This window comes from Mytilus trossulus, chromosome 3 (assembly GCF_036588685.1).
Source record: "Mytilus trossulus isolate FHL-02 chromosome 3, PNRI_Mtr1.1.1.hap1, whole genome shotgun sequence".
Lineage (NCBI taxonomy): Eukaryota > Metazoa > Mollusca > Bivalvia > Mytilida > Mytilidae > Mytilus > Mytilus trossulus.
The window spans coordinates 51,424,534-51,451,372 of record NC_086375.1 but is presented as its reverse complement, the minus strand read 5'-3'; the positions used below and the strand labels follow the sequence as shown (position 1 = coordinate 51,451,372).

The 26,839-nt window shown below is 32.4% G+C and overlaps 2 protein-coding genes across 4 annotated transcripts; both read right to left on the bottom strand.

Annotated features, from left to right (window-relative positions):
* Positions 1-3,043: 3,043 nt before the first annotated feature.
* Positions 3,044-26,830, bottom strand: LOC134711776 (ribosomal oxygenase 1-like). Of its 3 annotated transcripts, none has more exons than XM_063572644.1 (18): positions 26,812-26,830; positions 21,987-22,106; positions 21,473-21,677; positions 20,764-21,056; positions 19,766-19,911; positions 18,978-19,077; positions 17,773-17,886; positions 17,016-17,122; positions 16,665-16,772; positions 16,386-16,420; positions 13,141-13,235; positions 12,069-12,152; positions 11,500-11,604; positions 10,769-10,910; positions 10,341-10,464; positions 9,830-9,929; positions 9,125-9,211; positions 3,044-4,213 (listed from the first exon to the last, which is right to left on the bottom strand). In XM_063572644.1, the coding sequence occupies exons 3-18, from the start codon at positions 21,642-21,644 to the stop codon at positions 4,109-4,111; spliced, it is 1,917 nt and encodes a 638-aa protein (XP_063428714.1). In that variant the 5' UTR covers positions 21,645-21,677; positions 21,987-22,106; positions 26,812-26,830; the 3' UTR covers positions 3,044-4,108. The 3 variants fall into 3 exon arrangements, with proteins under 3 accessions (XP_063428714.1, XP_063428712.1, XP_063428713.1); XM_063572642.1 differs by lacking the exon at positions 26,812-26,830 and adding an exon at positions 26,489-26,651; XM_063572643.1 differs by lacking the exon at positions 26,812-26,830 and adding an exon at positions 26,489-26,651 and having other exon boundaries at positions 20,764-21,053.
* LOC134711777 (tigger transposable element-derived protein 4-like) lies at positions 14,469-15,954 on the bottom strand. The gene has a single exon (XM_063572645.1). The coding sequence runs from the start codon at positions 15,360-15,362 to the stop codon at positions 14,469-14,471; it is 894 nt and encodes a 297-aa protein (XP_063428715.1). The 5' UTR covers positions 15,363-15,954.
* Positions 26,831-26,839: the final 9 nt, after the last annotated feature.

Below are 26,839 nucleotides of genomic sequence, written 5' to 3'. Positions count from 1 at the left end.
TTCTCCAACAATAATAATGAGAAAGTTTAAGCAATAACCATTTATTGTTTTTGAGACACGGTTGGACATGCGAGAACCCCCCCCCCCATATGACTGAAATGAAATTTTGAATCATTACCAAAAAGTATACAGATACAAACCTGTATAAACCGGTCGGCAACTTTAATTGACACGTTTATAATGTTTTAATAAACAATACAACTCACTACTGTACGATTGTAGGTTCACAGTTTGACACCTGACTAATTGATTATTAAATATGTTTTGATTGCATATTGATCATTGAAATTAATTAGACAAACCGGTTTTGACAGGAAATAATTAATGTAATTAAGAGTATTGGGACTTCATAATTATACCGGAATTCAGAATACACAGGGTCCGGTTTACAAAAGGTATTTTAACAAAGACTTTGAATGGAAAAATCTGGGACTTTCATTTTCGGCCGGAATGTACAGGAAACCGGTTTATTCGTGGTCCAGTTTAATCAGGTTAGACTGTATTAAGATTAATATAACTAAGAAGTGTGTAAAGTTTTTAGCAATAATCAAGAATAGTTTCTGAGGTAAGGTGTGACATGTGAAAAAAAACACCCCCCTGTTTTAGTTACAAAGTGCTGTAACTCAAAAAGTTTAAATCTTATTTTCACCAAAAAGTATACAGATCTTTTGACCATCATAAGAAACAACTATATTAAGTTTCATGAAATTTAGATAAGTAGTTCTTAAGTTATGGTGCGACATGTTTACGCTGGACAGACAGACGGACGGACACCAGACATTTGTATACCATAATACGTCCCATCAAAATTTTGACGGGCTTACAAAAACTGACTATCATGAAATAGCACATCAGTGCTGAAAGTGACTAAAAACACAAATGAATCCATCAAACAAATATGACTAAAAAAAAATCCATAACTCTAGTTTTCCTGTGAAGAATCTCAAAACAATACATAAGAATATCAACTTTGAGGCAATCCAACATATCTTTAATGTATTTCATTATAAACAGGACAAATAACTAGAGGCTCTAAAGAGCCTGTGTCGCTCACCTTGGTCTATGTGCATATTAAACAAAGGACACAAATGGATTCATGACAAAATTGTATTTTGGTGATGGTGATGTGTTTGAAGTTCTTACTTTACTGAACGATTTTGCTTCTTACAATTATATCTATCATGAACTTTGCCCATTAGTAACAGAGAACTATATTTGGTAAAAATTTACATAAATTTACCAAATTAATGAAAATTGTTAAAAATTTACTATAAAGGGCAATAACTCCTTAAGGGGTCAGTTGACCATTTAGGTCATGTTGACTTATTTGTAGATCTTACTTTGCTGAACATTATTGCTGTTTACAGTTTATCGCTATCTATAATAGTATTCAAGATAACCAAAAACGGCAAAATTTCTTTTAAAATTACCAATTGGAGGGCAGCAACCCAACAACCAGTTGTCCAATTCATCTGAAAAATTCAGGGCAGATAGATATTGACTTGATTAACAATTTAACTTCTTGTCAGATTTGCTCTAGATGCTTTGGTTTCATAGTTATAAGCAAAAAACTGCATTTTACCCCTATGTTCTATTTTTAGCCGTGGCGGCCATCTTGGTTGAATGGCCAGGTCATCGGACACATTTTTCAAACTAGATACCCCAAAGATGATTGTGGCCAAGTTTGGATTAATTTGGCCCAGTAGTTTCAGAGGAGAAGATTTTTGTAAAAGATTACTTTAATTTACGAAAAATCGTTACAAATTGACTATAAAGGTCAATAACTCCTAAACGGGTCAACTGACCATTTTGGTCATGTTGACTTATTTGTAGATCTTACTTTGCTGAACATTATTGCTGTTTACAGTTTATCTCTATCTATACTAATATTCAAGATAATAACCAAAAACAGCAAAATTTCCTCAAAATTACCAATTCAGGGGCAGCAACCCAACAACCGATTGACCGATTCATCTGAAAATTTCAGGGCAGATAGATCTTGACCTGATAAACATTTTTATTCCATGTCAGATTTCCTCAAAATGCTTTGGTTTTTGAGTTATAAGCCAAAAACTGCATTTTACCCCTTTGTTCTATTTTTAGCCGTGGCGGCCATCTTGGTTGGTTGACCAGGTCACGCCACACATTTTTTATACTAGATACCCCAAAGATGATTGTGGCCAAGTTTGGATTAATTTGGCCAAGCAGTTTCAGAGGAGAAGATTTTTGTAAAAGATTACTTTAATTAACGAAAAATGGTTAAAAATTGACTATAAAGGGCAATAACTCCTAAACGGGTCAACTGACCATTTTGGTCATGTTGACTTATTTGTAGATCTTACTTTGCTGAACATTATTGCTGTTTACAGTTTATCTCTAACTATAATTATATTCAAGATAATAACCAAAAACAGCAAAATTTCTTCAAAATTACCAATTCAGGGGCAGCAACCCAACAACCGATTGACCGATTCATCTGAAAATTTCAGGGCAGATAGATCTTGACCTGATAAACATTTTTACCCCGTGTCAGATTTGCTCTAAATGCTTTGGTTTTTGAGTTATAAGCCAAACACTGCATTTTACCCCTATGTTCTATTTTTAGCCGTGGCGGCCATCTTGGTTGGTTGACCGGGTCAAGCCACACATTTTTTAAACTAGATACCCCAATGATGATTGTGGCCAAGTTTGGTTTGATTTGGCCCAGTAGTTTCAGAGGAGAAGATTTTTGTAAAAGTTAACGACGACGGACGACGACGGACGACGACAGACGACGACAGACGACGGACGACGGACGCAAAGTGATGGGAAAAGCTCACTTGGCCCTTCGGGCCAGGTGAGCTAAAAATGCATATCACATAAAATACAATATATAAATGACTAGCACTGAAATCAAAGTTTTACTTGATAGTTATTTCATGTAAAAGTCTGAAATATACAGTTTTGAAATAAGTAAACAGTGTTCTTCAATAGCCAGGAAGTATATTTTTTGAACTTTTTCAGCAATATATTATTATGTTACTATAGTAATGTTTTACCTTACAACAGGCGTCAAAAAGTGAAAATGACTTCCTAGTTCTAAAATAAACATTTGAGTAAAGTGTTTCAGAAATGTTAAAATCTAACTTTAATATAATGCTCTAAGTAAGTTATTTCTATCAATTCAGCTAAAAGTTTGACATTTGTATTAAAAATGATTTATTTGGAAATAAAAGTTTGATGGTTTGAAGGCCCTTGCTTCAAAATAAGAATCTAAATTATAAAATCTCATATTCAAATGAAACAAATTATAGTAATGTTGAATCACAACCAGTTTTGTATCATGTTACATACAGAATAAGTCCAACATTACAATTCTATCATTTTTCTTCAATGAAATAATTTTTCATTACAAATCCATAAAATAATATACTCTTTGTTTTGAAGTCAAATAAATAAATAAAATTCTTAATAAAATTTTAAACAATATCTGTTTATACACATTCTACTAAAAAATAAGGTTTAATAAAACATCCTGGCATGCATGTTCGGATAATTTTGTTTTTAATGTATTACTTTTTCTCTTTGTTTACTGATTTCTCTTTTGTAACATTCAGGACAAGAAGTGTATACAAAATGATTTTTTTTTTATATCAATTTTTAAATAAACTTTATTGTACTGACTTTAATAAAAAAAATAACTCCTTATATACATGTATTGCAAAATATAAAAGGAATCTCATTCTTCAAAGATAACTAAAACAAAACAATATTGTCACTACATTTGTTAGTTTTCACCTATTCCGTGGCAAAAAATATAAAGCTCTTCAGCATGATTACCATTTAAAAAGCTCAAAAAAGCAAAAAAATAAAAAGCCGCTTCTCTAACGCTTTGATTTCTTCCTGAAACCAGACTGCAGGACTTACAGTACCAATATTTCATTGAAAACGTTAATCTTTTGTTGCATTACATGGCTACATGAAATCTGGATCAACTGGTAGTATTATTGCCTTTTGTAAGGACAAGCTGTGGGGAGGGTTTTCTGATAGTATAATTTCCTTTCCCACGATCAAGCCCTGGAGAGATTCCACTCAGATGGCCATTAAGGTCATGATGTAAGTTTTATAATCAACAATTGTCAGGTTCCCCAGAGCTTTCCTCATCGTCAATTGGATCTAAAGGTTCACTTGTCAGTAGTAATCCATGGTCATATAAAACTGATGCTATGGCAATCTGCAAAATGAAAATGGAGAAATGTTAATTAAATAAATTTGATGCAATATTAAAACTATACTTAAGGACATTAAGAGCAGTTATGTGACACCTCACCTCAACCAGGGAGCAGCTTCATACGACCCCAGAGTTCGAACCCTGAACAGTTAACCAAAGTATGGACACAACATTCAAGCTTGATACAGCTCTGAATTTGAATTGTGATTAAACAGTTGACACAACATAGGTTTCAGACACAGAATATATGTTGTCTAAGAACTTAACTTAATCAAAGAGCTGAAGATCTCTGAGGGGAAAGACGGTCATTGTTTCTTTTTTTTTGGGGGGGGGGTTAACCTTTGATAGTCTACATACAATGAATTAACAAAAGAACAGCTAGAACATGTATAAAGGTTGACAATATTCAATCAATTGTTGTTTAATGTAATTTCTTTTCCTTATTTCAGAATTCATCATGGAGTCAATTTGGACCAATGGAAGAGAATTGCACCTTTTCAATCAAAACATTTGAATTAACAATTAAAGTTAATTATCAAAAATTCAAATGAATCCTGTCATTTAACAACAACTACAATATTTTTTTAAGTTTAAATTGTGTACCACTGAACTGCAGGCTAGGGTCATTTTCCATTTTTTTTGTGACAGTACTCTTTAAGATTGTTAATTTTTTTCTCAAGAAACTGAGGACTGAAAAATCTATTCAGTTTTAAATTTCAATTGATAAAGTTCCAAGTTACAACTCTCATCACAGGAATTTATGTACTTCTAAAAACCAATATGAGTTGTGTGAAGCATGTTTCCAGATCCTACATTCTAATATATATGTATATTTCATGAATAAATAGGTTTAACCTACAAAATGAAACATTTTTAATTTCTTACATTTTTCACCATTACAATGAATAAGTTGGAACACAACTTTTTGTTTAAATGCAAGACTACTTATCATAAAAATTATAATAAATGTCACATTTTAAGTGTTCAGATACATTTTACATTAACTTTTATTTTTCGTGGATAATTACTCATCAATTGAGGTGCTCCTATATTGGAGGAAGATTCTCAAAAAAGACTTTTACAGAAAGAATGAAAACTGACGTTTCTCTCCCCAATCTCATGTATTCCCAGTAATTATATAAGATGCAACTTGACCTAGATTAAAGAAATGCATCATAATGATGTCTGAATCATCTACAGCAAACATAATTATGTTTGTAGTAAATAAATACCGATTCTGAATTAAGAATTCTGAGAATGATTTTAATAATCAGTAAAGGATATCCCTACTTCTGAGTAGTGTGGCATTCCAACACTGACATCATTACAATATAGGTTGGATATATTTAGAATATTTCGAAATTTACATTTTTATGGATTGTAAAAGAAATGTAAATAGTGTGAGGGAGAGCTCAATTAACCCCTATTTGAAAACTGGGCCCATAATAAAAAAATCTAAGTACATGTTTAGATTTAGAATATCAAAGAACCCCAAGAATTCAATTATTATTAAAGTCAAACTAACTTTAATTTTGGACCCTTTGGACCTTAATGTAGACCAAATTGAAAACGGGATCAAAAATTAAGAATCTATATACACAGTTAGATTCGGCATATATAAGAATACCAATTCAATTTTTGTTGAAATCAAACAAAGTTTAATTTTAGACCCTTTGGACCCCTCATTCAATAAACAGCTGCCCAATGAGCGCATGATACACCCGACATCTTGTGTGGAAGTTTTATGCAATAATCATAAATAGTTTCTGAGAAAGTCTTAAGCAATAACCATATATTGTTTTTGAGACACGCAGGGACATGTGAAACCCCCAACCCCAATAAAAAAAAAGTGTGTAAAGTTTTAAGCAATAATCATAAATTATTTTTGAGATACGGTGCGACATGTAAAAAAACCCTCCCCTGTTTAACAAAATACTCAATAACTCCAAAATAAAGTTTTAAATCATCACCAAAAAGTATACAGATCTTTAGATTAATATAACAAAAACATGTGTAAAGTTTAAAGCAATAATCATAAATGGTTTTTGAGATATGGCGCGACATGTAAAAAAACCCTCCCCCTTTTTTTACAAAATACTCAATAACTCAAATATGAAATTTTGAATCATCACCAAAAAGTATATAGATGTTAAGATTAATATAACTAAGAAGTGATTAAAGTTTTAAGTCATAATCAAGAATTGTTTTTGAGATAGGGTGCAACATGTGAAACCAGATGCTCCGCAGGGCGTAGCTTTATACGACCGCAGAGGTTGAACCCTGAACGGTTGGGGCAAGTATGGACACAACATTGAAGCTGGATTCCGCTCTAAATTTGGATTGCGATTAAATAGTTGACACAGCATAGGTTTCTGACACAGAATGAATGTATTCAAATGAACTTAAAATTTTTGTTTTCTCTTAGAGCAATTCACTATGCTGTTGAATATTAATCTTCTCAAAAAAATGTTTGAAGAAATTTTCTTTTTATTTATGAAATTTCAAATGAGAAAAATTTAACCCAATTTTTTATTCACATCCCCCTTTCCCTTATTCCAAAACTAATTTCAATTAAAATATTCTAATGGAGTTTGCAACAATTACTACTCATTTAAATACATGATGTAAAAAAACTGCTTGTTATCACTGAATGGTAAAGATTATTTAAATTTATCAGTTGGTAGTAAAAAGTGAATATACATTGTATATTGTATATAACAAAGATTTAAGTTGATTCTGGACAAAGAAAGATAACTCCAATTAAAAAAAATTCTTGCAGATATTTCTTGCTTACTATACTGGACAAAGAAAGATAACTCTTAATTAAAAAAAAAATTGCTATTTCACAATATTGTGAAATTAGATATTTCTTGCCATTGCACAATACTGTGCAATTGAAAAGACTTGCTATTGCACAATACTTAATATAATAATTTTAGATCCTGATTTGGACCAACTTGAAAACTGGGCCCATAATCAAAAATCTAAGTACATGTTTAGATTCAGCATATCAAAGAGGCCCAAGAATTTAATTTTTGTTAAAATCAAACTTAGTTTAATTTTGGACCCTTTGCACTTTAATTTAGACCAATTTTAAAACTGGACCAAAAATTAAGAATCTGCATACACAGTTAGATTTGGCATATCAAAGAAACCCAATTATTCAATTTTTGATGAAATCAAACAATGTTTAATTTTGGACCCCGATTTGGGCCAACTTGAAAACTGGGCCAATAATCAAAAATCTAAGTACATTTTTAGATTCAGCATATCAAAGAACCCCAAGGTTTCAATTTTTGTTAAAATCAAACTAAGTTTAATTTTGGACCCTTTGGACCTTAATGTAGACCAATTTGAAAACGGGACCAAAAATTAAGAATCTACATACACAGTTAGATTCGGCATATTAAAGAACCCCAATTATTCAATTTTGATGAAATCAAACAAAGTTTAATTTTGGACCCTTTGGGCCCCTTTTTCCTTAACTGTTGGGACCAAAACTTCCAAAATCAATACCAACCTTCCTTTTATAGTCATAAACCTTGTGTTTAAATTTCATAGATTTCTATTTACTTATACTAACGCTATGGTGCGAAAACCAAGAAAAATGCTTATTTGGGTCCCTTTTTGGCCCCCAATTCCTAAACTGTTGGGACCGAAACTCCCAAAATCAATACCAACCTTCCTTTTGTGGTCATAAACATTGTGTTTAAATTTCATTGATTTCTATTTACTTTAACTAAAGTTATTGTGCGAAAACCAAGAATAATGCTTATTTGGGCACTTTTTTGGCCCCTAATTCCTAAACTGTTGAAAATAAAACTCCCAAAATCAATCCCAACCTTTATTTTGTGGTTATAAACCTTGTGTCAAAATTTCATAGATTTCTATTAACTTAAACTAAAGTTATAGTGCGAAAACCAAGAAAATGCTTATTTGGGCCCTTTTTGGCCCCTAATTCCTAAAATGTTGGGACCAAAACTCCCAAAATCAATACCAGCCTTCCTTTTATGGTCATAAACCTTGTGTCTAAATTTCATAGATTTCTATTTACTTTTACTAAAGTTAGAGTGCGAAAACTAAAAGTATTCGGACGACGACGACGACGACGCCAACGTGATAGCAATATACGACGAAAATTTTTTCAAAATTTGCGGTCGTATAAAAAAACACACACCCGTTTAAGTTACAATGTGCCGTAACACAAAAAGTTTTAATCTTATTTTCACCAAAAGGTATACAGATCATTTGACCATCATAAGAAACAACTATGTGAAGTTTCATGAAATTTAAATAAGTCGTTCTCAAGTTACGGCGCGACATGTTTACGCCAGACAGACTGACAGACAGACAGACGGACGTACGTACGTACACCGGACATTTGTAAACCATAATACGTCCAGTCAAAATTTTGATGGGCGTATAAAAACCAATGTGTCTTTGGATGATGACGCCAATGCCAACGTCATACCAATATACGACCGCAAAATTTATTTGTGGTCGTATAAAAAAGTAAACTTCTCCAATTGACAAGGTGAGCTTAAAGGTCAATAGGAACAACACATATATTAATTTTCTTTGTGTTTGATTGCTGGTGTTCATTGTCACTTTCAATTCAACTGGCTATAAGTCAGTTTTTATTGGTGGAGGAAACCAGAGTGCCCAGGGAGAACTATTAACATTCAGCAGCAAAATGAAAATCTTAATTAATTAGGATTGGAGTTGAATGCCATGTGCAGGGGTTAGAACTTAAGTCAGTGTTGACAGGATGTTGATACAGTAGATAAAGTATATTGACCACACTGTCACTGAGCACGCACCATTTCATTTTGATAGGGTATGCTAACAGTTATGTCTACAAACAAATGCCACCATTCTAGCCTTCTCTCACAATTTTTTCTAATGAAATCTTACTTTTTCATCCAATGTTCCTAAAGGAAGACTGTCAACAGCAACATACTCTGGATAGGAGTGTAGGAGGTACTCTACTGCAGGTCCAGCCTAAAAAATATAACAAATATCTATAGGGATACTTTCAACAGAGACATACTCAAGATAGGAGCAATTAAAGTACTCCATGTCCAGCCTTGTTTGAATTGGGGTTTGCTCATTGTTGAAGGCAGTACAGTGACATATAGCTGTTAGTTTCTGTGTCATTTAGTCTCTTGTGAAGAGTTGTCCTATTGGCAATCATACAACATCTTTTTTTATATATCCGGCTATGTGGTGCTTACAAATATCAGCTTCCTTAAGGAATTTCAGTTAGGGAATGATAATTTACAGTCCATCACATATGCACTATTTTCATTTCTGTTATCTTTTTATTAGTATCCTTCAACATTCTATTCATGAATAGAAACCATTCCAAGTTTACCTTCAACGATGGTTTGTTGACATATCAGATATAATCATAATAGTATATCGCTTATGGATGATTTGGGTGAAAGAAGTCCAAAGTTTTAAAAGAAGTTATGATAATGGTAAAATGATTAGTATTGTTACCATCTGTTAAAATTAAACTATGAAGATAAAAGTGATTCCAAATGTCAGATGTCTACAGGCTTGTCACTAGTAATGTTGATAGGTATTTGCTCTTATACTTCTTTAAAATATACTTACTTCTGCAGATATTTCTATATATTGAGGATCAGCTCCATGGTAGAGACGAGAATTGTCAAGTGAATGATAAATTCTGACATCATCATCTTCTGTTAATAATCTGGAAGCAAAATTAAACCATTTTCAAAGTTCAGAAAATTTTGAAAAAGAGGCCAAAACTTAGTTTATAAATTATATCGATTACCTGGCAGTTGTATAACAGACTGATATTTCTGTCAGATTAGAAAAGGGTTCATGGTGCTTTGGTATAATAATAGGCGTAACTTATATCATTATAGTATATTTCATACAAATATACTCATCAGATGACAGAGAAGTATCATACAGAGAATTTATCATCACACAAATGTTATGTTTTTCGGGACTTTACAAATAGGTACACTTCTTAACTTTTGAAGAGTAAAATAATATTGCAGACTTACAATTTAGTACAATTTTTATAGTAGCAGATCTATTTCTTTTGGCTTCTTCATAGTAAAATAACATTCCACCTAACTCAAAAAATTAATACCTAAGAACTCCTTTACGAATAATTTTAATCTGTGTATCAGGTTCCATCTCAGCTGTACCAACAACACATTTCTTACTTTTCTCCCATCGTTCTCCATCACCATGGACACTACAAGATTTTTCAGCTGAAAGTAAAAAACGATTTTATTGAAAAACTATGACAGATCTCCCTCTTGGATAAAGTTTTTCAGAATATCCACTGAATTTCAACCTAAATGCAGAGTTAATCCCATTCTGGTCCACCAATGTTTAAAAATGTTATATGTTGGCTCAAAGAGAACTGCCTCAAGGAAGATAAGATTGTTTGGCTGTACACATATAAACTGAAACATGAAAAACATTTATGTAGCTACAAATCTTACAATGACTAATGAAATGAGTCAATAAAATAATTTCATAGATTATCCAAAGTTTATATAGTAAACCTACCTTCAGACAGTACAGGTGGTAAGCTATCATGTATGTAGTGTTTAGATAACTGATCACAAGCTGAGTCCACTGGTGCGTAACTGATCAATTTTGTCATCAACTGCTGAATCTTACGTAAAAATACCTTTCTTTGGGGATTATCCTGAAAATATATTAAATTTTATGCATAAAAAGATAATATGTTAATAGAAGTATTTGTATCAGTACTTCCTATCTGGAATAATTTGTAGACTCATTGATTAAATATATATATAGTAAAATTGGTATGATATTCTGTATCATCTTTCCACCAATATCATCATTCAGATCTCACAAAATCTAGCTAAAGCTGTATTTTCTACACGTAAGGAGATCGTTTAAGTTGATGCTAATAAATAATCTAAAACTTCTAATGACAAATTATTTACAAAGAATCTTATCCATATCTACTTTTAAGGTTAAACATTACAAGGAAAACCTTTATTTTTCTAAGGTTCAAGGTTGGTAATCTAGTCAACGTCTAAGTCACTTAAAACCAATTTCTTATGTTATCGGTTATGACTAAAAACAAAGTTTGTCAACTGTAATAAACAAATCATTATTCAATTATAACAAAATCTACAAAGGCTATAAAATCAAGGAGATCAGTGATATTCACAAAAGCCATTGGTCAAGGGTCAAAAGTATATTAATCTCCAAAAACAACTTGAATGTGATCTGTACCTTACAATACCAAACAGGAGATCACTTACTATGTCAGAATTTGCTATTCCCATGACATCCATGTAATCTCTAGGAAGACCCTTTCTAAAGTCAACATCCTCTTCTATTGCAACCTGTAAGGCTCTTGGCATTAACTGAAATACAATAAATAACACTTTAACAGGCATTAATTGTAATGCAACATGTAACAGTTTAACAGGCGTTAAATGAAACACAATAACTAACTACCAAATAGGCATTAACTAAAACACAACAAATAGCTGATCAACAGGCATTAAGTGAAACAAACTATATAACAGTTTAACATGTGTTAATTGAAGCACAACAAATAAAACTTGAACAGACAAATGACTTATACTATGGACTATTTTCTAATTCCTGCCTTTTACTGTGCATTTCCTATGTCCAAATGTTTCTCAGTAAGTTAGAATTGTTCAATGATGTTTTAAGCAGATTTACATGGGGACAACCAGTGTATCTCATTCATTACACAACTCAAGATTGGTCTATTACCTGCTTGTTTTATTGCAAAAATTAAATTCCTCAACTTTCAACAAATTTGATAAAATGTAGATGTCAAATGAAAAATAAATTTTACCTTTTCTAAGAGATCTCCCCAGGTATTTTTCTGGAAACAGGAAACAGTAATATGTAATGAATGTGTATCTTCTAAAGCTTTACCCTGTCAAAATAAAAAGATGTCTCTGTAAATACTATTTCTTAAATTCTTCTTCTTCAGGAGTAATGCTTACAAAGTGAAACAGGCATTAAAATGGATAGACTTTTAAGTACAACAAATATGAAAAGACAGATCATGCATAATTTTTCATAACTATAATTTTTATTTCTTTTTTAAAGCAGGTAAACTATGTTAAAATGCAATTTCGATATTGAGTACAACCTAATAAATAACTGCCTTGGAAATAATAGCAGATAACAAGGTTCTAGTACCTACCTGATAGATTACTCCCCTTGGAAAGTATAACAGATAACAAGGTTCTAGTACTTACCTGATGGATTACTTCCCTTGAAAAGTATAACAGATCACCAGGTTCTAGTACTTACCTGATGGATTACTTCCCTTGAAAAGTATAACAGATCACCAGGTTCCAGTACCTACCTGATGGATTACTCACCTTGAAAAGTAAAACAGATCACCAGGTTCTAGTACTTACCTGATGGATTACTTCCCTTGAAAAGTATAACAGATCACCAGGTTCTAGTACTTACCTGATGGATTACTCACCTTGAAAAGTATAACAGATCACCAGGTTCTAGTACTTACCTGATGGATTACTCACCTTGAAAAGTATAACAGATCACCAGGTTCTAGTACTTACCTGATGGATTACTTCCCTTGAAAAGTATAACAGATCACCAGGTTCCAGTACCTACCTGATGGATGACTCCCCTTGGAAAGTATAACAGATCACCAGGTTCTAGTACTTACCTGATGGATTATTCCCCTTGGAAAGTATAACAGATCACCAGGTTCTAGTACTTACCTGATGGATTACTTCCCTTGAAAAGTATAACAGATCACCAGGTTCTAGTACCTACCTGATGGATTATTCATCTTGAAAAGTATAACAGATCACCAGGTTCCAGTACTTACCTGATGGATTACTTCCCTTGAAAAGTATAACAGATCACCAGGTTCCAGTACCTACCTGATGGATGACTCCCCTTGGAAAGTATAACAGATCACCAGGTTCTAGTACAACATCCAATATAGGTTCTCCTATATCATCCTCAGAAAAGTTACCTGAAATTAAGCAATATGATTATACAGTGAAACTTCTCAAAACCGGCCGCCCGTCGGACCACGGGATTCGGCCGGTTTTCAGGGGTGGCCGGTTTGTTGAATTTGAAATAAGCAAGAGTTACTTCCCTTCAATATAAGAATTACTTCCCTTTAATATGTGTGAATTTGTGTTTTTTTACCATGTATTGTACCTCAATCTTTAAGTGTGTTTTGTTGTGTAAATTTAGCTTTGTATTCTAAATTGATTATGAAATAAATATTAAAACATCATTTGTATCTTTATTATTTTTTATTTTGCAGGAATAACAAATAAAATGCAACTATATAACAAAACAGTTTTAATATCAATATATTATGTTTTTGAAATAAATTAACATGCACTGATCATTGGTACCATACGATGATAGTTCATATTCTCCAAAAGCAAATTACAAACATAAAAGCACTACACATGTTCATTACAACATAACACTGATTTAAATTTAAAGCACTACGAATAATAAATTAAACAAAGATCATACATTATCAAATAAGTGTGAGCACTATGACATATTACAATTACAGTCACAAACATTACACAAGAAAACTGTCAATGGCACATTGCTTCTTTTGGCACTTCTTTTTCACTATAAGGGCTTCTAAATCTGTGATCATTGCCTGTGTTGTTGATAGGATTGAAGTTGCTGATGTACTGGCATGAATTCTTCTGATTTCAGCTAAGGTTTCCTCAAGTGTCATTTTCTGTTCTGGTTCTTGTTCACTTTGACTTGATACGTCATCGTCGTCGCTCTCGTGTGTTGACTCTTGTTGGTAGCTGCTGATGAGTTCTCTTTCCCAGTCGTCTGAATCATCTTCTGTTGGTAGCGAATCGTCGAAGCATGGATCTATGTTGGGTGACAAATTAAGTTGTCTAGCAAGTTCACTCAGTGGTACATCATCGTCGTCGTCGTCATCATCTGCGGTGCTATCAACTGTGTCTGGGTCAGACGATGGAAAGCCTGCTACTCGAAAGCACTTCTGAATTGTAGATTCTTTTGTGTTGTTCCATGCTCTTGTTACCCAGTAGATGGCGTCCAGAACATTGATCTCTCTGCAGAGTTCAGAAGCTGACTGTGTCTGGTCTATCTTCGTAAGTAAGGATGAAATCATCAATTTGCGGTAGCGTGCTTTAAAAGCTCTGATGATGCCCTGGTCTAGTGGTTGAAGTACTGATGTTGTGTTTGCTGGTAGGAACTAAAGTGTCATATTGCTTAAGTTCAATTCTTTTGAGTGGGAAGATGCGTTGTCCAGGAACATAAGTATGTGTCGGCGCTGCAATCTCATTGTTGTGTTGACGGTGCGTAACCAGTCGATGAAGGCATTAGTTGTCATCCAGGCTTTCTTGTTAGAGTAGTAGGTGACTGGTAGGTTTCCTTTGTTGACGTTCTTAAAGCAGCGTGGGTTGTACGACTTTCCTATGACAAGTGGTTTCAACTTTTCACCAGTGGAGCTGCAGGCGAACATGACAGTGAGCCTCTCTTTTGCGTTTTTTCCACCTTTGCATGATTGATCTTTTACGTTGAGTGTTTTATCTGGTAAGGCCCGATAAAATAACCCTGTCTCATCACAGTTGAAGATGTCTGCTTGTGAGTAGCCTTTTGTGATGTCTGGTAACCTGGTGCGGTATTCTTCTACTGTTGTTGTGTCTACGCTGGCACTCTCTCCATTTACTTTAAATGCGTGTACAGAATAGCGGGACTTCCATCTATCTAACCATCCATTTGAAGCTTTGAAGTCTGGAATGGTGAGTTCATCTGCAATCTGAAGTGCCTTTTCTTGGATTATTGGTCCGGAAATGGGTATGCCTTTTGCACGGGCAGTATTGAACCATTTCCATACAATGTCGTTGATATCAAAGAATTTGCAGTTGGTGTTAAATCTTTGCTTTGAAGAATTGGCGTTAAGCTCAAACTGTTGCAGGTAAGTATCTTTCTTGCGTAGAATATCGCCGACTGTCGACTTGCCTACTTTATACTTTTCAGCAAGCTCTCTCTGTGATGGCTTAGGTACTGAGTCATGATCTTTTATCAATTTAACTTTATCACTAAGTGATAACTCTACACGTTGACGTTTCACTGGACGAGACATTATTGATGAATTACTGCAGTAACTACCCTTTTTATTTTATTAAAAGCGTGTATCATTAGTTTAAATTAATCATCAATAGATTATCCCGACGATATCTATTTAGGATTTATTTTGAAAGATCCAAGTGATTAATTTCTGTAATTTCCTAAAACATATTTTTTTAAAAATGATCAAATAAAGGAGCCAAGCTAAAACATTTAATGAAAATTAATTATCATCATTGATTAGCGTGGGTGAAGATCATAATCTCTCAACCGATAATTTATTCGGGTATTGATTTGACATTGACAGGTAAACACTACTCAGTGACCATGCAGGTGTCTAATTGACCGGATTAACTTGTTTGTTTATATAACAGTATTATGTATGGACTAATGATTACAAATGAGAAGGCCGGTTTTATGAGGTGATATTTTATTGATTTTGATTACACAAATACACAAATAACGGCCGGTATCCGGTTTAAAGGGGTGACCGGTTTTATAAGGTTACCTGACCGTTTATTTACATACACGCCGGCCGGGACTTGTTGGTTTGGCCGGTATGAAAGGAGAACCGGTATTAAGAGGGACCGGTTTAGAGAAGTTTCACTGTACTATATTTTTTTTCTAACAGCAAAGTTTTAATTTAAAACCACTTAGGCTTATATTAAAAACAAGAATGTGTCCATAGTACATGGATGCCCAACTCACACTATCATTTCATATTCAGTGGACCGTAAAATTTGGGTCAAAACTCTTAATAGGGCATTCAAATTAGAAAGATCATATCATAATGAACATGTGTCCTAAGATTCAAGTTGATTGGACTTCAACTTCACCAAAAACTACCTTGACCAAAAACTTTAACCTGAAGCAGGACAGACAGTAGGAGGAAACGAACATACAAATGGATGTAAAGACCAGAAAACATAATGCCAATAAATGAAACATAAAAATAAGAAAGGAAAAGAAAATTGATACTGAAAGTGTTATATGCATATTCTATATATGGAATTGTTAAATAAATTCACTCAATACATACCACTGGATGTTCTTGGCAATGTCTCTGCATCAGACCTGGAAAGTAAACACATTCAATCTTAGTTAACATATCATGCATAGATTTAATCTTGTTATACATTTTTTATGACTGAGACTTATATCATAACTTGTTTTTCAAGATTTCAAAATGTTCCAATATCTATTCTCCCATTAAGGTATACTGAGGCTCTTATTTGGAGATTTAATGTTCAACTCAAGTAGCTATGGTTTATACCACTACTAGGGAAAGCAAAATACTGATTTTTTTTACAATACCAACCTAGGGCTATACAATCGCCAGTATTTTTTGCCTTCTAATTGTAGAATAAATGCTTCTATATCATCATAATGTGGAGCAAAGCCTTGTGTTCCTGGTGGTGTCAAATACCTAAAGTGAAAATTATTATTATAAATAAATATTTTAGAACACATGGTTTTATCATTAATAATAAGATAGTAAAATGTGATAATGCAAATATAATTATGGCAAACAATAAGCTTTTTAATTCAATTTAAAGTCAATTGGTGTCAAAAATAAATATTTATTATAATTCCTTACATACTTCCTCACTGTAGGAAAATATAACAGCAAAGTTCTGTCACAAAATAGCAGATAAATGTAAGGACTTACACATTAGCTCCACAACAGCACCCAAAATATTCTTGTAAAACTGACAACAATTTCCAAACATTTCTGGAATATGTTTGAGGGTTTAACATTCTAACTGAGCAACCATTCTGTAAAATAAAGTTTTAAATTATCCATAAAATTATACAATTATAAAAATATCATATAAATGCTCATACTGTATAAAGACTAAAAATAAATAGGTCAGGTCGTTGTCTCTTTGACACATTCCCCATTTTCATTCTCAACTTTATCTGTTTTCTGCCTCCCTTCCAACCATTCATTTTTAGGCAAAACACATAATTTTATTGACAGTTTTCAAAAAGGATCCTGAACATTTTCCTATATAGTCTATGTAAAAATTTAAAAAAAACAAATACCATATATTTTTGCCAAGAGAAGTAAACAAGTAAATTGATTTTTTGTTCTTTTTTGGGGGGAGGCTTATGGACACTAGCTTCATGTTTCTTCTTATCCAATGTTACTTGATAGAAATCTATAGGAGGCACACATATGGCATAAATCTTAAGGCTATTCTAGAAAATACCCAACATAGTTTTTGGGGCACTTTAATTCAAATACATTAAGCATTTTTTGTTTGTTTTATAGTATCTGTTAACAAGAATATTTGTCCATTTAGCACCATTCTTCACACTTTATACACGATTTATATCTCATTATGATCTATGAAATCTTATTGCCCTAATTTGGCATTACATTCTTTTAAGAACATGTGTCCCAATTTTCAAGTTTCAGTTACCTGATAAAAATCCCATACAACAGGAGCATGGGCTCGTCCTGCAGGATTGTGAGTTTCACGTTTTCCATCAGTAAATGTGGTCACATCTAAATTCACACCAAAGTGAATATTCTCCTGCAAAATATAATAATGTATGGTCATCAAAATGCTATTGATAAGATTTTGGTACATCATTAGGATATAATTACATTTAAAATATGTAAGTTTCATTATAATACGTTATTCTGATTGGCTAACTGCACATCACATGTTATTCCGTAAACAGTTGCATTAGACAATAAAATGTATCATACATGATGACACGAGGTCCCACAATAAAGTGCACAGGTGTATTAAATAAAACTGGATAAAAACCGTGTTTTCATGATCCTAGCTAAAAAAATGTAATTATAAGTATTGAATGCTTTTTTTGTAACTTTATAGGGTTGTAAAAGCGTTGACAGTGCGTACATTTTTAGAATGTAGCGCGGAAAATGTACTTCGGTCAACGCTTTTACACCTCAATAAATTAACAAAAAGAAACATTCAATTCTTAAATAAATTACAGCTGATTGCATTGAGTTGTAGATAACAAAAATGTCTTTGGTTAGTTTGCTTTCTAGCTAAACCGTGAAGTCATTATTAGGTAAGGTAAAACTACCCTCCTTTAATAGTAGACTAGCCCAACTGATAACCAATCTATCTGTCTGTAGGACTAGGCTAATTCCAAAGCAGGGCAGTATATCTTACCTAGTAATGACTTCACACTCAATGCAATTGGCTGTAAAGAAATTGTGTTTTAGAAATACTTTAGAGGTTTATGCTTTGTTATGTAGCATTTAAATATTGGATCTATGTGTGATTTTATATTTGTAAAATAACCATTAATCAATTATTAGAACAATTTCCTATTACAATGAGAAAAAAATCCACGTAACAGTAATTTCTATTTTTTTAATTATGTGTTCTTAATCAAGAGGTTGCCTAAGTGGCAAGGGTGGCTAAGCAGTTTGTCTATAAATATGACAAGCCTGTCAACACTGAGGTTGTGAGTTCTATTCCCATTTGGACCAGGTGAATTCAACTATGATTCAATTGACTTGGATTGTCAGTTTACTATTACGTAGGGTTGGGGTTCTATCTGACTTTCTACATCAACAAAAGCTTGTGACCATGATATTGCCAAGTGAACTGAAATAGGTGTTAAACAACAATCATTTATATACCTGTCTTAAAATTTTATCTAATTCTGCAGTACTAAACCATCCATCATTATAATTCTCTAAATGTCTTCTAACTAACAAAGGTTTCCTCTCCCAAAGCTCTCTGAAATATATACATACATTTGTTTTAATAAAAGGAGTATATCAAGTATATAATTTTTGTGTGAAATACTCAGATTTTAATTAAATTTGTGTATGGCTAAACTCCCTATTTTTATAGTGGTGGAAACAACATGTAACAAAACAATTCTTTTCCATGAAAAAGTTTAGACAAAATTGGATATCTGTTTTGAATGAAATTTTGCTTTATATGTATGACCTTTTCCACTCTACTGTAAATTCAGAACTTATTGCTTGCATTTATTATCATGATGATTGTGATTTTGTCATTTTGGACTAAAATGTTAATTTTATTTTGCAACATTGTGAAAATTCTGTTGAATTTATATTTATAAACAAGAATGGGTCCCCAGTACACGGATGCCCCACTCCCACTATGTTCATTGGACCTTGAAATTGGGGTCAGAACTCTAATTTGGCAGTACAAATAGAAAGATCATATCATAAGGAAAATGTATACTAAGTTTCAGGTTGATTGGACTTCAACTTCATCAAAAACTACCGACCAAAACCTTTAACATGAAGCAGGACAGACAACGAACGGACGCACAGACAAGAAAACATAATGCCCCTCTACTATCGTAAGTGGGGCATAAAAATCAAAATACAAGAGATTACTGTGATTATAACCCTGTCACAATATGAATTTACAATTCTAGTTGTATACATACTTGAAGAACTTTTCCGGTTTGATGGGGTGAATAAGACACTCAAATATTTTCTTGGCTTCCTCCGTACTGTTGAACATGTAAGGCAGGTTATGGTCCCACACTCCTGTGTTGTTCTCGTCAGTAAAACTCATCACTTGTTCTATATCCTTACAAATATAGAAAATATGAGTTATATAAATCATCTTCATTAGTATTTTGATCTGACATCAGACACTGCAACTGAGGATTATTTGTTCAGTACTCAATATGAAAATAAATCTTTTTCTTTGTATATTTGTCAAATCAAACAAAGAAATGATTCCTATTGTTGTAGTGATTTTTTCTGTACTAATTGTTATTACACTATCTAAAACAAGCGGGATGGTCAAGCACTGAATAAAACTAGATTAATGTGTAGTTCTTTATTAAGAACCCAGTCAGTAAATAAAGCAAAGGTTTTGACCAGTGTGTTGACCTTGCTGAATGTATTAGTTTTTGTTAACTTGTTGAACAGATCTGATTGTCTGTTGTTTAAATCCAAGGTTTTGATTGTCTATTGGTTATCTGTGCAGTTTTCGTTTGCTATTTTGATCTAGTCCTACTGGTTTGACTGTTGGTCTTTAAATATTATTGTCTGCTGTCTATATAACTGTATATGTACTATGGATTTGTTTGTAGTTGTATTGAACTCATCCTATGGATTTATTTTTTTGTCCTTTAATGTTTTGTCTGTTATAATATTATCGTCCTACCGATTATAATGTTTATGGTTTTACTGCCTGATTTGCCAGAAATATTTATCTTGACCTATGGATTTATTTGTTTGTCTTATTACATGTATGTCTTACATATTTTAATGATTATCTGTCGGTGTTTGCCTGTAATCTTGATCTTGTACTATAAACTTGATCGTAAGTAAATTGTATATGTCTTTTTTGTAATTTCTTTATAATAAAAATGATCTTATCTTTAAATATTAAGCAGTACAATAAGGTTACACATGATCCAGAACACTTTACCTCCATACTCTTGTCTTCTTTACCAGTTTTCTTTTTTTTACTTGGCTCTGAGTCTCCATCTTCACGTTGTCTTTTCCCAGATTTCTCTGTACTCAAAGGCCTTGCAATTTGTAATGCAGCTACTCCAAGATTTGGTGAAGATTTTGATTTAGGAGATGTTTTAATAATATTTAGAGAATTTTGTGATCCAGGGTTTGTTGGTTTTTGACTTCTTGGAGGAAGGCCAATTCTAGCTGGCTTACTGATTGAAACTTTTGGCAAAGATGGTGTGTCATTGGTAGCACTGCTAACTACTGAAAATTTCAATTGTAATTACTTAACAAATACAATTGAAAAAAATACTAGATTTATAGATATCTTAATTGTACTTTCCAAAATATTTAAGATACATCTATTCAGATCCTGTCATTAAAGACTATCCTACTATGAGGTATTTCTGAAAAAAATCTGGTATTTCAAGATAATTTTGCATTTTATTATATATGAATGAAGAGATATGTCATATGGTCTTCATCAATAGAAATGGGTCTAGATAATATGTTATTCTGAAAACTTGTCAATTTATCAGAAATTATCATCAATAAACGAGTAATGAATGTGTACACATGATCATGGAACTGATTAATGTACAGGTACAATGTCATAGATATATATTATATAAATAGCTAACAGCTTACTAACATTTTGCCATTAAATTTGCTAAACATACCTGTAGTCTTTGGAGATCTTTTTCTAGTGACCATACCAGATGTTGAAGTAACAGTCAACAGATCTGGGTTAGATTTGACACTGGTCAAGGTGACAGAATCTGAGTCCCCTGCTACACCTTGATCATCCACCATCTTTAAGATCGATGGCCTAGATTTTGGGGTACCTCTCATACTTTGCCTTAAGCTACCACCTTTCAACACTTTCTAAAATAGATATGCAATTGAAATTTGTGTATATATGTCTTGGGTTAGGCCATTTCAATTGATATTTTACAGTGTACATGTATCTTATTTTGTTTTTCTGGTTTGAATGGTTTTACACTAGTCAGTTTTAGGGTCCTTTAGAGCTTGCTGTTCAGTGTGAGCCAATGATTCGTGTAAAAGATACTTTGACCTATAATGGTTTACTTTTACAAATTGTGACTTGGATGGAGTTATCTCATTGGCACTTATTTATCATTTTTATGATACTATTCACATATTTTTTATTATAATTTAAATACAAATATTTACCAGAAGTTTTTTTCCTTTAGCACTCTTGCCATCATCAGTTTTAATAATTGGTGTACTAGAAGCTCTCCTTATATTTCCTTTCTCTTCTTCATAACTCACTTTAGGTGTGTCACCTTTTTCCTATTAAATGTAAAAGAGGAACAATTTCTTGAATTACATATCAGGGCCCATCTACATGTCTAAAAGAATGAAAAAAAAGCAGCATACTTAGATCTTCATTGGGGGAAAAAACAATGTGTTCACAAACACTTCCAGTGATCTGGAAGGTTTTTTTCACTATGGGCCCAGGGCCCCTCAAAAATAAATTCAATGGGCCATTTTAAAAAATAATGGGCCATGTTGTCAAATGAGTGGGCCATTTGAATTGACTTCTGTAAAAAAATAAAAGTATCATTATTTTCCCATGTTTTGGAAAAGAGGTGTTGGTACAAATTTTCCTAAAAATTATGATTTTAAATAATATTGTTCCTGTGATTCTGTAATTTCAATGAATCTACAATAACTTCTTCCAAAAAGGACAATTTTAAAGATAAACCTTTATTTACAATGTTTAAACTGTTACTGTTGACTTGTTTTCATGTTCATGTTTTTTTAACATTAAATTTGGGTCTTCGTCGATACCATACTCATTCCAGACGTTCCGTATTAGAGGACATTTCAGGAACGTCCTGTGCACTTCTTGTATTATTATTATTGCTTCATCAAGATGCCAAGAATAACAGTAGAGAGTACCATTAATTGATAGAACAAAATAATAATTCGCTGAAGTCATGTTTACAAAATGTCAAAACGAGCCAAAGACCAAAAAATGACAAGGACATTTAAGCGCCTATAATGGAGACAAAAACTATATTCATAAAATGGCTTCAGGGGTTTTCAATCGAAATAATAGCAAGCTAAACTAAATCAAAAGATTATATATTAGAGTTAAATCTCGTCTGTAATAGCCAAATTTCACAAATGTAAAGTTGTTTATAAAAAATTATATCATGAATGATGGTTAATTGCGTTTTTTGGGTTATCAGTTAAACCGCATGGTTCTATTATAACCATAGGAAAACACCCGAGACGTTAAACCACATGGTTCTATTACCATAGGAAAACACCCGAGACGTCCTAAAAATATATAGGTGCTCCAATGATTGGAGGAACATTTTACAGTTGTTTCCACACACATGTGGCACGGAACACGATCGGAAATCTATTTGACGATATCTAAACGTTTCGAAACGATGTGAAAAATATCGTGCGCCACGTGGGCGCTTACATTTGTCACTCTATGCGCCATTTCTGGTGAATATGCGCTATAGGCGCAGGGCGCACGTCCTTCCCGATCACTGACTTCAATCAGTACATATATATTACTAAGCTAGGCCTAAATTAATATATTTTTTCCCCAATCCTGACCCTGCCAAACCAGGTGTGGGTAGGTAGGTAGGTAGGGAAATAATTTTATTTATTCCAAAAAGCTGGAACAATATTGGTCGATTTGACAAGCCTGAAAATCAGATATGAATATAATAATATTTGACTTAGTTTTGACAATAAAATTGTGTAAGTCAGACCATTTTTACAGGGTCAGTCAGGAGTGGAGAAACAAACAACAACAATACTTTATTTTAAGAGGGTTACACAGTAAGCTAAAATATATATAACTTATCTTCCCTGAGGCCCTCATCACAATGTTTTATTTTAAGCCTTACAGTCTAATGAACTCAGAAATTGTTGACTTATATTTGGTCTCTTTTTTTAATTCAATTTAATTGGGCAGAAATCTACTTCCTTCTTCTGGTCTCATTTGTCACGAGACTTTGAGCGAAATATATATTTATCAGTCCAGTAAAATATAAGAGAGAACACAATACCAATCTCATTATTAATTATTCTTTGATATGAAAAAAACATTACCTGATGATAGCGTTTCTTTGTTTACATTGTATATGATGTCATAATTAAAATATCGTCACAGCTAAAATCCCAAACAACAGAACCAAAATCTGAAACTTTTAAGTTATTTCCGTTTCTTTTTTTATTACATATTTTGAAGTTAAAATATGTCATGTATGATTGAATTAAAAAATAAAATTATACAGACTTCGTTACCTTTCACAGGTAATGCCTGCCTCATATTAGTCAATTTAGTGTAGTACAAGTGCATGGTGGGCAACACAAATAACACTGTTATTATCCAAATAACACTTGTAATGACCGAAAAACACTTGAAATTTTAATATTAGCACATATTTTGTGACTTTTAAACATTGATTATTAAATAATAATATATTATCGATGTATTTTATAACTTACAAATGCTTTGTAGAAAGCAGATAAGTTCATAGAAAACTTTTAAAATTTAGTGGGTACAACAAACATGGCGGATATCACAATGCCTGCCTTGTACGATGTACATGTAACAGTAAATTTGGTCCGGTAGGAAAATTTGTCCGCCGGACATTTTTCCCTAGGTAATCAAGTCCATGGCCATAATTTTACTAGGAAAATAAGTCCTAGGACAAATTCTCCTAGGAAAATAAGTCCATAGCTAGTAAAATAAGTCTGGCATTTATTTTCCTAGGAAAATTTGTCCTATTACATGTTTTTTCTAGTAAAATTATGATCATGGACTTGTTTACCTAGAAAAAATGTCTGTTAGCAAATTACATTCTGGAAGCAAAAAAAAAATGAACACTTTTTACCGGATAAATGGATAAATGCAATGCAATAGATTAACATAAACAGTAAATCATGACTGGTGATTTAAACATTGGTTATCTTAAAAACAAAAACTCTACTAGAAACAATTTTATGATGAAAACTATTGAATAAACAACCCCATCTTAGTTAAGAATTGAAAGTTTTGATTATAATTTCCAATTAACATAAAGAAAGTGGACCCAATTTCCTAGGAACATTAGTCTTAGGAATTATTTTATTTTAAATCTAAATACATAGCTCTTTAACAATATCAAAACAACACTTAAAAATAACAAACATGGACGTTTCTACCTAGGAATAATAAGAACATGGACATGATTTCCTAGAAATATTAGTCTGGGGAATTTTTTTTTCCTTCATAATATCAATACACAATTCTAAAACAATATTAAAACAACACAAGCCATGTTAATTAACCTTTAAACATAATTGATATGGGTGTCTTTAATCTTTATCGAGGAATAATAATGACATTAGCATGATTTCCTAGGAAAATTAGTCTGGGGACATAAATTTAAAAAATATTAATACATAACTCTAAAACAATATTAAAACCATTTATGTAAATAAACCTTTGAAATTAAATGATATGGATGTTTTTATCTAGGAATAATTATAACATGGACATGATTTCCTAGGAAAATTTGTCTGGGTACATATTTTTTTTCATATATATTATTACATAACTCTTTAACAAAATCAAACATGAAAGGTACTGGAAAAAGTTAGTTTGGTTAAAAATAAGTTTTGACCTTTAATTTAAATTATAAAAATCATGGACGTTTTGCCCTATTAATATTAATACCACGGACATGATTTCCTAGGAAAGTTAGTCTGGTACTTAATTACATTTTATCAAAAATAATAACTCTTAAAAAAATGTTCAATTATGTAAATGAATTATATGTTTCAGATTTAAAAAAAAAAAGGACATGGACATTTTTACCTAGGATTATTAATGACATGGACTTAAATTCCTAGGAAAATTAGTCTGGGGACAAAATTTATTACCATCAGACTATATTTACTAGTAAAATTTGTAACCATGGACATTTTATACTAGGAATTTGGGTCCGCCCGGACATATTTTACAAGGACAAATTTATCGCTTACATATACACTAAATTAAAATGATCTTTATGAACTGTTTTGCTTTCTGTAAATAATTTTTAAGTTATAATATACATTGATAATATATTATTATTCAATAATCAATGATTAATAGTCACAAATATATGCTAATATTAAAATTTTAAACATTATTTGGTCATTATATGTGTTATTCGGATAATGACAGTGTTATTCGGTCATTATATGTGTTATTCAGATAATGACAGTGTTATTCAGTCATTCCAGGCACCAGTGCATGGTAAACACTCTTCTGCAATAATATGATTTTACTAAATTAATTACATTAGATTTGATTTCAAACTTCTGTGGCTTTGGACGACCTGGTAGTGTGGCCAAAATGAACTTTGGACAAACTGGTATTGTGGACGAAACGAGCTGTGGACAAACTGGTAGGGTGGTCGAAACGACCTGAAGACGAACTGGTAGTGTGGCCGAAACGACCGGAGGACGAACTGGTAGTGTGGCCGAAACGACTTGAGGACGAACTAGTAGTGTGGGCGAAACAACCTGTGGACGAGCAGTAAATGTAGCCGAAACAATGTGGCTTTGGACGAAACCCGAAAAGCTAGGTTGAATGAAATGTATCGAAAGCGAGGATAAAGGGGCTTTGATTTTGATGAATTCAATGACTGTAATCATAACACGTGTTTTATTACCTTACGTGAACGAAAAACAGAAAATGCAGACACTTTCTTCATTTTGAAATAGATATAATAGCTATGTTTAAATTTTCATTTCAACCCGCCATCCACATGGCTTTTTTGAACGGAAGTTGTTAAAAAGGTGAATCTATCATGTATTGTTGTGGGTGATATTTCTATTTTTAAAACAACAACAAAATGCAAAATTTTAGATATGGAATTGAGTTTAACGTTTGAAATGAATTTGGTTTGGTATAATATATAAATGATATTTCTATGAAAATATTTGTGAGAGTCAGAAACGTTTTTTTTTTTAATAATTATTGAATCAATATCACCTATCAATAGAAGTAGAATCGTCTGTGG

Coding starts and splice junctions, on each gene's coding strand:
- LOC134711776 (XM_063572642.1), bottom strand. CDS start 26,530: ATGAAGAAAGTGTCTGCATTTTCTGTTTTTCGTTCACGTAAG. Junction 9,212..9,829: donor ATATAGAAATATCTGCAGAA/GTAAGTATATTT, acceptor TATATTTTTTAG/GCTGGACCTGCAGTAGAGTA. Junction 4,214..9,124: donor TAGGAACATTGGATGAAAAA/GTAAGATTTCAT, acceptor TTCATTTTGCAG/ATTGCCATAGCATCAGTTTT.
- LOC134711777 (XM_063572645.1), bottom strand. CDS start 15,362: ATGTCTCGTCCAGTGAAACGTCAACGTGTAGAGTTATCACTTAGTGAT.